The sequence below is a fragment of the Trachymyrmex cornetzi genome, unplaced genomic scaffold (assembly GCF_001594075.2).
Source record: "Trachymyrmex cornetzi isolate Tcor2-1 unplaced genomic scaffold, Tcor1.1 scaffold129, whole genome shotgun sequence".
Lineage (NCBI taxonomy): Eukaryota > Metazoa > Arthropoda > Insecta > Hymenoptera > Formicidae > Trachymyrmex > Trachymyrmex cornetzi.
The window spans coordinates 146,015-162,134 of NW_017295861.1; the positions used below are offsets into that span (position 1 = coordinate 146,015).

General features: G+C 32.6%; 1 protein-coding gene across 1 annotated transcript in view; it reads right to left on the minus strand.

The window, feature by feature from the left end:
* Positions 1-13,182: 13,182 nt before the first annotated feature.
* LOC108770567 (neurotrimin) overlaps positions 13,183-16,120 on the minus strand; it is an 86,260-nt gene continuing 83,322 nt past the window's right edge. The window contains exon 8 of the mRNA XM_018522209.1: positions 13,183-13,970. Coding sequence (XP_018377711.1) covers positions 13,717-13,970 — 254 coding nt within the window. The 3' untranslated portion in view covers positions 13,183-13,716. The remainder of the gene's footprint in view (positions 13,971-16,120) is intronic.

Genomic DNA, 16,120 nt, shown 5'->3' on the forward strand with positions numbered 1-16,120 from the left:
GCACGTCGGCGCGGTCTTCCTGAACTGCAAGAATGTCGGGACATATTTGCATTGTCCTCATTCTCGGCGAAACTTATTAAATCCTTTTTCTGTATCACGTATTGGAATAATGGGCAAATGCGGGAAATTCAGTAAGGATATTCCAGCTTTGCTATCGGACTGAATAGCTTGGCGTTCGCTTAATAGAATGATTTTGTCTCTGAAGAATTCATTCGAATAACCTAAGAAGACGACCGGCGGAATATGATTAGGGCAAAACTACCCTCTTATCGCCCACTGTATCGTGGAGAGTACAAAAGACTGAGCAGGAAACGCTCGCCTCCCTTCGTCCGAATTATACGCGTCCATATCAGATTTTTCGGAAAATTGGACACGGTACTCTTTGGAGAATTTATGAAGGTATAGACGTACCGGAATTGCTATTCGCATCGTAAAATGGTGAATTCTCAAAAGACATTATTTTATTAGAAATAATAATACGTTCTACTAAAGTATTTCGAAGTATAGCGTCGACAAGAAACGAACTGCATTCGAGAACATTTTTAGATAACTAAAATATATCCAATGTTACGAAAAATTGCAAAGAGGACACATGTATTACGATTATGTAAATTTGTAAGATTGCATAATATGTAAAAATACATGATATTATATTATGTTCCCGTATAGAAATATGCGCATATTTATGGCACAACTATTACGGTTAATAACGGCAAAAACTTAAAATACTGTATTTATCGTCAAATATGTTGCACGAGTAAGCAAAACATAATGTGAATTAATATCTAGCTTAATGAGAATTAATTTCCAACGTATACTGCGATGCATGCACGGTCATATTACTAGTAACGCATAAATTTAATTCAGGCCTTTCTTTCAGGGCCATCAGCGATGCAGTACGTGGAAGAAAATTACGGTAACCATGGAAGGCAACCGCCTCAAAGCCGAGCCGTTGCCTTTTATTTTTGATTAAATTATCTTAAATAGCCAAACAATCTTCTTTGCAGGCCAATGTTGTGGGAGTCCCCCCGCGAGGACTCGAATTTTCTCTATCGATCAGCAATGATGTCGGACGCTGCTGCATCGAAGTTCCGATCATTCATAAAACATGAGTCTCCATCAGGTAGTATCCCATAAATTTTCAAGCAGGAACTACTGCGCCTCCATTTTCTTCGGCAGTCTGGAACATTCGACGTGAATTCATGGTCAGATCGATAAAAAATAATTATCTCGTACTTGATTTGTAGAACGCAAATAAGTCTCACGTCACGGATCATTCGCTCTCCATCAAAAGATGTAGATTTGGAGTGCATGGTAAATGCGCGGATTTGCATCGCACAAATATAGCCTTTTAATCGCGAATATGTGAATTCATTGAACACGTTATTTACAGAAATGCATTTGGCGATTGCATGTTTATGTTATTGTATATTATACATATTGCTACCTTTTAGAGAATTAAGGTATATTATTACTATTTTTGTAATTAATTTAATCAAGAATTTAAAACTCAGATATATGACGAATATATATATATACAGTAATATTATTAAATTAAATTATATACCTAGCAATTATTTGAAGATGCAGTTTACGCAGCTCTGCATGAGTCTATGTAACAATTTCATCTTTCATCGATTTCACAACTAAAATTCCAGTTCAATATGCATTCGGTCGAGTCTTCCAATCTCTGTAACATCATCTCGATGCAGTGTTATCGTATCGATCCATGGTAGCATTGCGCTACCAATATAATACACCTTTATCAAAGAGAGCTCTAAATTGCATCGATATTTACCATCGAATAAAATGTACTTCATTATGTCGACATCTCGTTTAAAATAAGAGTGAAGTTTCCAGCTGATCGTTAAAGTTATTTTCACAATTGACGAAGTTGGATATTTTATCTTCTGTACTGTGTACTTTCATATTTTCCGGCTCTAAACACATACGTCTTTTATATAAACGTCCAACAATAAAAGATCCAACATAAATGCGAGGACGCAAATCGATGCGACGTTTTCCCTCTACTTTCATGTCTCATTACGCTTTTAGCGGAGCACCATTCGCTGAGAGCGACAGAATTTCAGATTAGAGCATACGTGGAACGCATTCCTGATGGCTTGAGCGTAGACGAGTAAGCGCATTAGCAAAATCTTACCCCACGACCGCGGATATGTAGAAAGGATCCTTTATGTCTACTGCCTGGCGGTGATACCCTCCGGGCAATAATAAAACTTTCCGAGCTCGAGGACCGTTCCACGCGAGGAGTAAGGGAGACACGTTCAAGCAAATACGAGGGAGGAATCGTCGGATCTCGATGGTGGTGGTGGTGGTGGTGGTGGTGGTAGGAATGCCCGCGGCGAGGGGTACTCTGATTCGAGATGCTTGTTTCGCGAAGCGAAGCGCGGCGGTTCGTCAGGAAAGACGAGTTGAAATCAAACGACATTTGCTACGAGCTTGCAATAAATCCACTCTGCGATAAATTGTAATCACCATCAGACTGCTGTCATTTGGCGATATTATCGCCATGTCTTGTAGAAGTGGCGATGGAATTCAATTAATTCTAAAGATATCAACATAGTACTTATTTTATATGTCTTCATGTAATCTAATGTCATTTCTATACGTATCTCTTAGGAGATACCGTTTCTCACATATACATATATGAATCTAGTGTAATCTAATGTCATTTAATATATACAATTTATCGTTATTTTATTAGACAATATATATTATTTATCAGAAATATATCTGAAATCTCTGTTAGAATTGCTCAAAATATATAATTTTGAACATTGTTAATATTCAACATTAAGATAAATTACGATTATATCGAATTACCAGTTAATTTTTAATAATTTCCCGGATACGTGTAATATGTGTATATCTTTCATGTGACTACGCAGCTATGCGGAGAGTATTAATCATGCCGCAAAATAAGGGATGTGTTTAATAATCCACTTACACTGAGATATAAATCCTGGAGACGGTGCAAGATATGACGTCGAGAAAATTCAAGATACGACCTACTCTAGCGTCTACTGTCGTTACTAATATACAAGCGAAGATGGTCCGCGAAAAATAATGGTGGGCGGGAGATAAATAAGCAGCGAAGAAATAAAGCTGAGGCTGCTGCAATCCAGCCGAAAGGTACGAGAGGCAGAGCAGGCGGTGGCGGTGGTGGAGGCGGAGGAAGTGGTAGAGGCGCACCGGTGTAATAAGGTGCATCGTGCAGGCAGAATAAAAAGATCATCAATTACCACGTAGGGTCCTGGAGCCGCCTATTTTATACGACCTCGCGAGCTAGGTTGCGGAATATTATTCAGAGCATTAGGCATGCTCTCGACCGCGAAGAATTTCCATAAAACCGCTATCTGCCATCTAAGACGCCATAGTTCGCTCTCCCCGTGTCTCTGTTCGTTTCCCCTCGTCTTTGTCTTCTGCAATTCCCTTCCGGCCTTGCCACCTGCATTCTCGCTTTTCTTCCCTTTCTCGCTTGTCGCTGTAAAACAGGAAGGGATGCTACTAAGAGGCGGGCGGATGCATTTCCGTAGCTATGTTACACGCCGTTTACGATCATCCTGAAACGTGAACGTCACTTACGCCACGTCCTTAGATTGGTCTTTGAAAGGGCACTTCAGGGTGTTTACTGATAACATGGCAAAATAGAGACAAATATTATGTCTCGTAATTTTTATATCTTGATAATGTTTGATCAAGATAAATATCAAATCCTTCACAGCTTATTTAACTGGTAAATTATTTGATCGATATGAGGTGTTTTGTTAATGTTTATATTATATTCTTAAAAAAAAAGATGAACAATTAGAAAAAAAAAACCATAATCAGAATTAAAATGATTAGGCTTTTAAATTGTGAAGGTATGCAATGACATAAACTTTTGTCGTCTTGAATCTCGGTTATTTTAATCATTCACAATGGAAAATGTTTCAATTGAAAAATATTATCGTAAACAAAGACTAAAATTACCATTTCAGATAAATTAAAAAAGAATTATTTTTCTCTTTCATGTAGCAATTTATTCGCAAAAATGGTAAATCCGCTTGCAATCAAATTGGCTAATGGAAAAATTTATAAATTGAATTAATTTCTCATCAAAATTTGTCATATTTTAACTAATATCGAACCAGAATATTTTTTAATTTCTCAAAGAAATGCGTCGCATATATTATAATATTATATTCTGCGCGATTTTTCTATAAAGAAGCGGTAAATTTTGCTTTGACCAGTGAATGAACAACGGAAATCGAATCAGTTTCGCTTACTTGACTGTTTCTGTATAGGAGAATGCCGTTGCCTTGGCTTAATGGCGAAAATTACCGCTTTCGATTTATATAGAGAATACGTGCTATTTTCTTCGTTCCGCGGTGTGCTTCATTACGCTCCTCTTAAAAGAAAAGCGGTTTAAGAACCCTCTTTACCTGGCCTTTCGTCCGGCGAAAAAAAACCTGATGAAAGCACGAGTTTGTGTAAAGTATAAGCGGTTAATTAACACGCCCGTTGCTGTTATACCAAAAGCGGATATAAAAGGATTATAGAATGTAGATGTTGTCCTCGCTTTTTAAATGTCATTCATCCGCGTCTTTTATGCCCAACAATAAGAATCACTGAACTAGATTTTTCAGTACAATGCAATAAACAATTTGCAAATTTAAATTACGGAACTCACATAATAGCTACACAGATAAACACTGAATGTGATTTATCACATTCAGTGTTTGTCTGTGTTCGTGTAACATACATATTTAACTTTTACCTTTGACTCATTTTGAAGATATTTTATTATTTCCATTATACATTTTTGACTGATTATCCCAATTCGCGTGTTTTAAGTTATTTTACTTATTCTTATACTTATGCTGACTACGTTTTTAACTTTTTGTCTTCACTTTTGAATGGTTATTTCTACTACTTGCGATGCAAATTACGGCTCTTGAATATCCAGAAATTATCTTTACGTAGTCATCCAACCATCTGTGAATAATTTTTTATCATTCTAAAAGTGACTCATTATCTGCATGACTATTATATAGATATATGTATTTATTACATATACTGTACACTGTACACACATAAAGTATTCGTAGATTCTCATTTATTATACGTTGTAATTTGAAGATGACTCGATAATTTATAATGCATTACAATACAATCAAAACATGAAATTTTTATTGAAAATCTCAATATATGTAATTTTCATTGGATTTCTCAACGTATGTCATAGTTTACAACGATAATCTCATGTATTAAATTCTTTGTTCGTTTTGTGTACCTATTTTTCCACCTACTTGACTCTTACATGCCCCTTTTAACTTATTGAATTTTATTATTGTTTAATGTTAAGAGTCCTATTTTTTGCTTGTTTACAAATTACATTCTCCAAAATAAATTATGATCAAATTAATTATATATCGTGCATTATTAATTCTAAATTTTCTAATCAAAATATCTTCGGAAAATGAAGTTATATGTTATATACATATAATATCATGTAATGTTTAATAATTCGTTTATTGATTTTATTATCTATTTTCTATGCGTTTACTATGTCTCCTTCGTAAGCAACGTATGCTCATCATAAAATTATTTTTCACGTTGACAAACTGTTATTCGTAAGCAGCGTTCGATAACGGGTGGAATAATTTAGTTTTGCACGGTTTATATCGCCCTTCTACGAAATCCACCGTTAATACCATCCTTCTCGTTCATATTTTTAATGACTTCGTATCTGAGCCCGTTAGGCAATACCTGTAAAAAACTGCAGTGCAATTTTCGATTTTAATCACTTTTCTACACCTTTGCGTATAAATGTAAATGTGAGAAATTATTTTAATTTTTCAACCGACTTATGTATGCTTAGAAAAGAGAGAAAGTATCACCTTTTAATTTAAGTATGTGTCAAGTGATTAAATTTATGTCATTAAAACATTTCATTTTTGTAACAATTATTATATTCGAAAATTTTTATTATTGTAGGATACGTTGTGATTGTAGGATATGTTGTGACACACTCAGCGTTTTATTAAATCAAATTCATAAGTAGCGTTAATTAATAGTAATTAATTCTTTCATTCTATTATAATATTTCAAGAGATTTTATATATAGCTGTCATGGTTATTTTTAATAATTGCTCATTGACATTAGAAGAGTACTTTATCCTCAGCAAGGTGAGAAAAGATATAAACCTTAAATCGAAGCTTAACCAAACTAAGTCGCATTTAACAACATGGTTACCCAATATGGTAGCTATGAGAAAAAGAACGAGGCTGGACAATTTATCCCTTGGGTGCCACGAGGAACAGTTACGACTTGGCCAAAGATATTCCAAGCTCTCGAATAAGAGAAAGGTCGAGTTTTGCAAACGAGGCAAAAAAATTACTCTGTGAAGCTATGCACATAGCGTACGAAATTAAGCCGCACACAGATATTATACTCTTGTGCCGGTAGTATTTGCTATTACACAATGTTTGTAATTGATTATCTTGAGTAAGGTAAAACAACAAAAAATAGCACTAGTTAAAAAGTTTATTGAGTTTTATTTAATGAATTTAAATAAAAGTATTTTCTATTATATACAATGTTCGTAATTGATTATCTTACGGAAAGCAAAACCGGCGAAAAATAACGCAAATAAAAAACTTTTTGCGTTTTATTCAATAAATTTAAATGGAATTAAATAAAACATTAGTGTCTCTCATTGATTCTCCGCACGATTATCCAGTAATCAATTAGAGATAAATCATAGATGTTTTGATGATGAATTTTGAGAAGAATCGAGTCAGCAAATAAAAACCAATTTTTTTTATATTTTCAGACAGAAAATTTGTCTAATCAATTATATATATATAATTTTAATTTAAAAATAACGTAATAGATAATCTTGGTTTAGTATAACTAAAATTTTATACAAAGAGAAAGAGCTCAAAATTTTAATTTCGTTCCAAAATTTATATATTAATATAGTAAAAATAAAAACTATGAGTATTTTTTATTATTATTGACTTACATCGCTATTCATATTGCGACTTACAATTAGTTGTATATTAGTTATTAATCAAAATAGGAAAAAAAGTATAAATTTTTATTATCAGAAAGCTAAGTTAATATAAAAAAAAATTAAAAAGGTAATGCAAACTTAAGAATCAAGTTCGTACTTTACTTATGACTTATTACTCTTTAAGATATTTCATAACATTGATGAAAATGGAACGTTGCATAAATGCTCCATGTCATAACCAGTCCAATACTACTTGGTATTCGTTATGATGATAACAGGTTTGCTTTCATTCAATTAAAAACTTTTCACATCCCTTTATCTTATGGACAGAAAGGAAATGTTACGGGTTCCCGGAAGCAGCTTGTCATAATCCAGCTACTTTGACGATTTTCTTTTCCGCAAAAAACCGGGAAAAAGGAGGACTGTCTAATTAACTGATCTTAAAGAGAGTCCTGGAAAACTTCTTTGAAAAGTGGTTACAGCGAGGGGAAAGTCGAGGCGAACGTTGAGAAAAATACGTGAGTACGAGATAAAATTAGCGAACCTTGGGCGAAATATGAAAACACACCGTAGGCGATAAAAATAACAACTCGTGTTAAGGGTCTGTTCCTTCGAGCGCTTTATACCACGGTTCTGTGTACTTACGGCGATATGGACACGATGGGCGATCCGAGCGTGCGAGTTTTGCGATAATACTATCGAAGAATAACACGTCGAACGTGTTTAAGGGATGTCCTTTTACAATTGTGCAGATGGAGAAATCGCTACTAGATGGAACAGTGGATGAGAGGTACAGATTCTTATCATTTCCTGTTATCATTTGCATTTAGACTATGTTTCCTGAAGCAACAGCGAATAACTGAAATGTCTGCGTTAAGCTATACCGTGACTACTGGCAATCCGAATCCGAATAAAACGGTACTGCTTGCAATAACATTGCAATAGAGTAAGAACAAACAGAAAATTATACGACAATGTTTTACGTTTTCTAATTATTCGAAGATTGTTTAAATATTAGTATATGCACAGATTTATTACAACACCGCAATAAACAAAAAGCTTTAATAAAATATTTTATTAATGCTCTTTTTTATTTTTGTTAATAAAGTATTTTGTAAAGCGGTAACCTGATTAACTCGTTATTTAAAAAATTTAATAAAAAAGATTCGCAGATGTAGATATTAAAACGCTATTTCTGCATATCCGTTTGTAAAATCTGTGCTTCGCTTGCCGAGTCGCATAATTTTTCCGATAAATTTATTATAATCATCGCCGATACGGTATCGACTTTACATATGGATACAGAAAAATACGTAACGACGTTTTCATAAAATTACTGAAAGAAATGTACGGATTCGAAAAGTTATAACTTCGTTTTCCATCAGTAAATACATGACACCATTAATAAAACGACAAAAAAGAAAACGATTGAATACGCTAGACGTGATGAAATGTAAAAATAGCCACAACTGTTATAAATGTACAGAAATTGTAGCCGAATCCACAAGTCACTAAAGTATGTAATAGGCTTACGATAAAATAGCAAGTGAGGTCACAGATATCCAGATATATTTTATTATACTATCTAATATTAGAAGACTCGTTTGTTTACAAAGCATCTAGTATCGCTCGACGTAGGCGCCTTTGTTATCGCCGCCTCTTTCGTTCTATAACCGTCCGAAGGGATTCGTGCCGATGATGTACGAGCTGGCTTATGGAGAAAAGCCCTTTTTTCTCCTCGTTACTCCAAAGTGCGCTGCCAAGTTCCATAATAATTCTTTCCCGAATATCATTATTATACCGTCGGGTCTTCGTTATAGTCGATCTCCCGAATTTTACGCGGCTTCGGAATGAACCGAAGAACGTAACAAAGCGGAATGAGAGAGCTAAAGTGCCAGCGTGCACACACACGCAAGTAGCTTCTCTTTGCCATTATAATTCGCTAATAGTTGTATTTCATGAAATAATGAAAGATGAAAAAAGAAAGAAAACTTGTGGAATTTATTGATAATATGTTAACTTTTAACAATGTTAAGTACTATCAGTTGTATATAGGTACTGTCTCAAAAGCTTGTTTTAATACTTTAAAGTAAAATGCTTTACAGATAACCGGATCATACATGTACAACGTATTAGTGAGAAATCTATTTCTGAAAAATAAAACTATTTTTATATTAAACTTTACTGCAATAAACTGACGAACTATCAAGTATCTATATTACACTTACACTCTGTTAAATCTGTCAAACTTAACTTAAGTCACTGCTCTTACGAAATATATCGTTATTTTATTAAAACAATAATTAAATTTGACACTATATCGTGTCAACTTGACTCTTTATTATTAAATTGACACTGTATAGTGTCAAATATAACCAAACTAGATTAGCAAGAAAATGATAGTTTGAAGCAAGCTTTTGTTAGAAATTTCCTTTCAAAGAATATCCGCCACAGCCTCTGTAGTCAGTTCCTAAAATAGTTTATCGATCTCTTAAATATTTTGTTGAGAAGAATATAGTCAATTCGGAATCGATCGATTGGAGGAGTGAACTGTGTCTGTATCTGCCCTCTACAAGGAAAGTTTATAAGCTGCAGCTACTATCGATATACGTGATACTACACGCGATATTATCTTGCATTTTCCCAATGATCCTGTAAAAATTATCACTTGTTGGTTTATAAAGATATCGGTTATTGATACAGTAGTAATTACATGCATATAAAAGTTTTACCTGTTATTTGAAATTTATATTCAATGGTAACTTTACATTTTTAATCATCATATAATATGTAAGAGAGCTAAAGTACTTGCTTATTATTATCTTATTAAATTATTCTGTGTGTATAAACTTATAAGCTTTTTTTATTCATCTCTCATTGATTTATTATAATATGAAATAGTTCAAAAATTTATTCATGCATTTGATTTCTTACTTACCTACAATTTCAATGAAGACGTTCTCTACACAGGCTTATCATATTCTTTTTTATCTACTATTAATAATTTTTCAGTTAAACTATAATAACATAAAATAAAATACTTTTATAAATATAAGTATCAGTTGGTTTAATTAGATGATAAAACTTTAATTCTTATAAAACGTTAAACGCAATTAATTTCAACGAAATTTTTAAGTAAAGTTTGTAAGGTAAAAAATAATCAAGCTATTTAATAATATATCACAAAACAATATAGCATTGAATAATCTAATGAGAAATGGCTCATCGAATTTATATTGAATTGATTTTGATACACCGATTTCGGCATTGATTCGACATTAATTCGATGAACTATTTCTCATAAGGAAAGTCTTATATTCCCAGTTCTTAAAATTAAAGTTTATTTCCACTTCTTGAAATTAAAGACTTCAAATTGATCAAATATATTATAAATGAGTGATGTGGTGAACAGGAACGGGGAGCCTGCATAACATCTTTTTATTGAAATACAATCTTTTTTCATTCAGTCTATATAATTTAACAAATTTTGCTCCGTCGTAAATCAGAAGTCTCGTTGAAAAGAATGGAATGACCTACAACACAAACGTAACAATTCGCACAAAGAATTATCACGATTGTCTAACATTTATTGCCCAAGTACACGATAAGTTACACATTATATTTACACGGGAGGGAAGAGTTATTGTGACCACAAATGCAAAAACTAATATAACTTACAGCTTAGCGTATATACATGTCCCTGAGGCTTATTCTACATTATCGTACACACACTATTATTATACAATACCAATAGCTCTATGCATTGAACAAACGCGGCGTCGTATAATATAATTTATATATATATATATATATATATAAAAAAATATAATTTATATATATATATATATATATATATATACCGATTATCACACGTCTACGTATATGTACATAGCACATTTGGGGTCATCACAAACATACGCAAGCGGCACCGCGAAATTGATGGGTTCATTTGGAAAGCCGAACTTGCAATTTAAAATCGATTGATGAAACAGATTGATAACAAATTCGTTAGGAAATGAAATGAAAGCTCAACTGATGAATCGGTAGTATTGCTTTGACGACTAAAAGTATTGCACATTCGATATTTTGTGCAAAAGCGATGTTAAATTATAATATGTAGCAATTTACAGATTTATTTTTTCCTACGCTCAACATATGCTGAAAAAAATTAAACTCTCGTATAAAAAAAATTAAAATATAGATGTCCAGAAATTATAAAAGTTGCGAATTTTAGCTTTAATTTTTTTTCGAACTTAACATTTTCATATTTTATATATATGTACATTAATTTCATGTACGAATATATTAATTATTTAAAATAATGTTATATAAATTGTCAAAGTAACACATAAAATTTTTAATAAAATATTAAACACAAAATCTTTGTTATTAGTAAAATTAATTTGTAATTTTCTAATTTTTTAATGGTTTATAATTTATAGTTCAGAAAGCATTACGTTAAGATATAACACTGTTCGTTGATGTACTCTGTATAATAATCGTCATTTATCTAAAACACTAATCTCTAAATTATAGTGTACGGATGAAGAACTGATGATTTCTATAGATAAATGTTACTTATATGTACAATAAGCCTGTTATACATTACTATATTTGTATGATATCGAGGTATTTGAATTAAAAATAGTTTATTGATCGTTCCGTTGAATAACGGAAATTTTCAGAAAATTATTGTCATCCTGTAACATAAATAATAATTACATTAAATCAGCATTTTTATGTGCGAAAGTATATAAAAAATACTCTACAAGAATTAAAAACAAATTCTAAGAAATAAAGGCGCGATTAGTAAGCAAAACTATGTGCTACTTTTTATCGTAAAGTAATGTTTTATATATGGCACTATAAATTTTTGTGCTTCTATTAATAATATCTGAATTTAAATTTGTGACAGATTAACTAAAAAATTATTGACGTAATTATCTTTTTTCTCTTCAATGCCACAATAATTAATACGCCATCAATAAGGGATATTCGATCAGATCTCTTACAAGGTAATACAGGCAGGTTTTGTAAAGTATTATTACATTATCCGTACCCTTGACTACAATAAAGAACACATCCACTATCAGTTTGAATAAAATGGAAAATGGAGCACTCCTCTTTATAACTACTATATAGAGAGAGATCATTGGAATAGCCACTTATAATGTAATACGGTAGATCCGTTTTACAATTCTCCCTGTTTAAAAATTATTGCGATATACTTAAGCGAAATAAATTTCTTCTCGATGAAAATATTTCCTGTGAGGCACATTATTTTGTTTCAGCGATATAATTTATGTGTCCGAGAAACAAACAAAAGGTTGAGTAAATCAGCGAATTGTAATTCTATATTGTAAACATAATTCATAAAGCAATGATAATTTAATATATTGGCATTATTATGAAGTATTTATTATTTAAATTATCCATTTATTCATTCTATATTAATTTCTTAATAAATAAATTTCAATCTATTATTTCAGATTTCTTATTATCCTTGCTACATATATACAAAAGGATTTATTTATTCTTACTTCCTACATAAGACGTAACTAAATTTAGCATTCTAACATTTACATTTTTCATAATAAAAAAGATATTAAAATTAAAAATTTCGTATATACATATTTTGAAATCATGCGAAAAAGATGATTGCAAATTCTGAGAAATAATAGACAACTTTTTACATTTAAAATTATTTGAAATTATTAGCTACGCATAACGCAATCACTCTCATTCTTTACGTCCTTGTACGTTTAGATATTATTAGCAAATTGCAAGCTATGTACGCTTAATATTTTTTAATGCAAAAGTAACAACAACATATATTTACATCAATATCATTATTTATATGAAGGGATCACTGCAGCAGTAGATTAACCTACATTTTGCGAAAAATAATATATTTTTCCTATCACTTTAATTTTAATTATTCATTTTCCCTGTTTTTATAAAATGTGAGTTAACTCACTATTGCAGTAAATCACATCTTTTATGTGTGTTTGTAAAACGAATAATATACCATTAAATTAAATTTTTAACAAATTAAAGTGGACATTTTAAAAATATAACATTAAATATAAAAATAGAAAATATGCTTGCACAAAGTAAAACTTTTTGAGTGAGCGCTGAAATATAATTTTTATGTCTTTGTCAATATTTTTTTGTTTTGGTAACTAATTAGAAAATGAGATTGCAAATAATATGTGCCCCTTTTTACTGGATCTACAGACTTTCTTCTTTAAGTGATGGCGAGGTCAACAGAGTTACCGCTTGAAATGGAAACGGTAAAAGCCAGCTACTCTGGCACCTTCAGCGCAAAGGGGTTAATAGATTGGTGGCTTTCTATGTCTTTAGGGAAGGAAAATCTATTAGTACACGTTCGGCTTGCAATGTGTTAATTACGCTTCTCACGAAGTACCCTGGTCACTCTGACCTAATCAGCCAGGTATTCCGGACTCCATGTAAAAACGATTCTTCGCTCTATGCTTTGCTCTACGTTTCGCTTTATGCAAATTTCATGTACAACAGGAAGAGATCTTTTACGGAGAGCAGCGATCCTACGCACAGCATCATTCATATCGACATTTCTTCGTTGTGACATTCACCATGATATCTAGTCTCGTATCTGGAGAACGCTTTCTACATTGTGTTAATCTTCGCGTAACAGTTTCTACACAACGGTGGCCTACGTGGATAAACCACTGGCCAATATCACAGTCATGGTGGTTATCCCGAAATTTATAAATAAATGACGATGAAACGACGATGAGGCCGTCGCCGATTGAAACTCGATCTGTTCATCACCAATATCGTCGCCCTTTAACATTGGGTCGTCTTTCATACCGACAGCTTTCTTCTCATGATTGTGATCGCTCTTCCATGTTTTCTTCGATTCACGCCTCGAGCCTGGTCTGCGCGTTGTTGGCGGCTTATCGATCCCTGAAAATGGCGACACAATAAATTTGGTGATTAGAGTTAATATTACCAAGTAACGAATGAAGTGTGCTTTTCATAAAAAGTGAAATAGCTTTAGCGTGCTTTTAGTATCGCTAATACGGACCTTTTTTTGTGATTTAAGAGACTAACGTGTATCTTACTATTTTCTTTCATCTTAATTCTTCAGAGAGTTACTTTTCGTCTTATTTACTTTTTGAACAAGTTAGTTTTTTCTTTATCGAGTATTTTCTTTTTACATAACATGCTAGTATTTAACTAAATATTAAAATTTATTGAACATAGTATTGTTAATTAATTTACTCTTAATTCAAAAATTTATTTGTTTCAAATTATATAATCGGAAAACTATTATTATCTAAAAGTAAATATAAATAACAAATTCTTTAATTGGAGCAAATGGAATTAAATACGTGTGAGTTTAAATATGTACAATCCATTACGACAAAATAGAAACATCGCGATTTCAAAGTTAATTATATAAGCTAAAAGCTCGTGTAGTTTATGTATTAGTTTAAGCCATGCTTGTCGCCATGTTTACTAGTATTGGTTTTATCAATCGGCTTCAATGTAAAATCATTTACAACGAATATCAAAGTAAACACATACAGGCTTTCTATATACTAAATAAAAATATTTATAGGATGGTAATATTATAGATAATCATGAAGTTTCACAATTATGGTGTCGATAAAAGTCAACGATAACGAAATAAAAAGTACATTAGCTAATTGACGAATCAATGGCGAACGTTGGCGCTTAAAAATTGGTGTGATCGTTTGAATAGAGATTGAACGTCCGTCGCAGTATGCAACACAGTAGAAAGCCGCTTTACGTCGAATGGCGTTTGAAGCGAACGGGCGTAAATGGCGAATCGAGATATCGGTAAAGCCTGTCCGCGAGTAATAACCGGAAAAATAATCGGCCAGGCGGTCGGACTTTCCGCGCGATGCTCCCTGGTTTGACGTATTGGAATGTCGTCCGTACGGTGTTCCCGCAAACCCGGAGAGCTCTTGTCACTTGCACACTCCGTCGAAATGTCGAGAGTTCGGAAGCGATATTAATTCTCTCGTGCGTGCATCGACATTTCCGCACGAGACGAAAGTAGACTTTTTCTAATTAATCCACAGGATGACAACGTGCAAGCCGCACAACATACTGAGGTGACAATCCCTAACAGTTGAGACTACAAAACAAAGGTAAATATCGATGGATTATAACAAGAATGATGTTGCAAATAAAAGCGTAAAGACAATTGTACTTTTCCTTCAATTTTGACGTAGTGGACATAGATTTATGTAAGCCGGTTGGAAGGTTTAACAAATTTATACACTGAAAAAAAAACTAAATTTTAATAAATATTTGTATGAATAGTTCTAAATAAATATTTATTAAATGTAAACACATATTTATTTAATACAAACCATTAATTTGGTTAAATATTTATTCACTGCAAGTAAACGTTTACTTAGTACCTATTAAAAATATATATATTAAAATTTAGTAAATTTTTTTACAGTACATACATTTGTCAAATGTATTTTTACTAATATGATATTTTCAAATATGTTTTAATCAAATAATTTTTATAAGAAGAGAGAAATATATTTATGTAACGAATTTTTTAACGTACTTACATACTTCCCTATGTTTTATCCTTTAGGCTCTTTTGCATATTTCAGTCTGAAAGTTACCTTCGTGAAGCAGACGTGAGCCAAACATTGTTGAAATAGTAATCAACTTTCGTTTGATGTGCAGAAGGTTATGCAACGTTGATTTCAATTCGCGAGCGACAATTGTGTTTGCACTTCTGCAAGGTCAATGCGTTTATATTTACTCATAGTAGCTGTTTGCAAATCTCGGAAAGTGTACGCTGCACAGTGTATTCGGAAGTACAGATGCAGAATGTGTGCTCTCGGTGATCCTGACAGTTCAACAGCGCAATTTAATAAATACATTAATTAATACGCTCGGACACTACGTTCCGGTTGAATATCGGAATTGTGGTCGGACCTGCGTTACCGCGCCGTTACCGAAAAGCCGTTGAAACAGCCGTTCGTCTCGAATACCTTAAATTACGAATTTACATTTATTACCATGCCGTTATATCATCGCCTTTGATGCTCGCTGTGTCT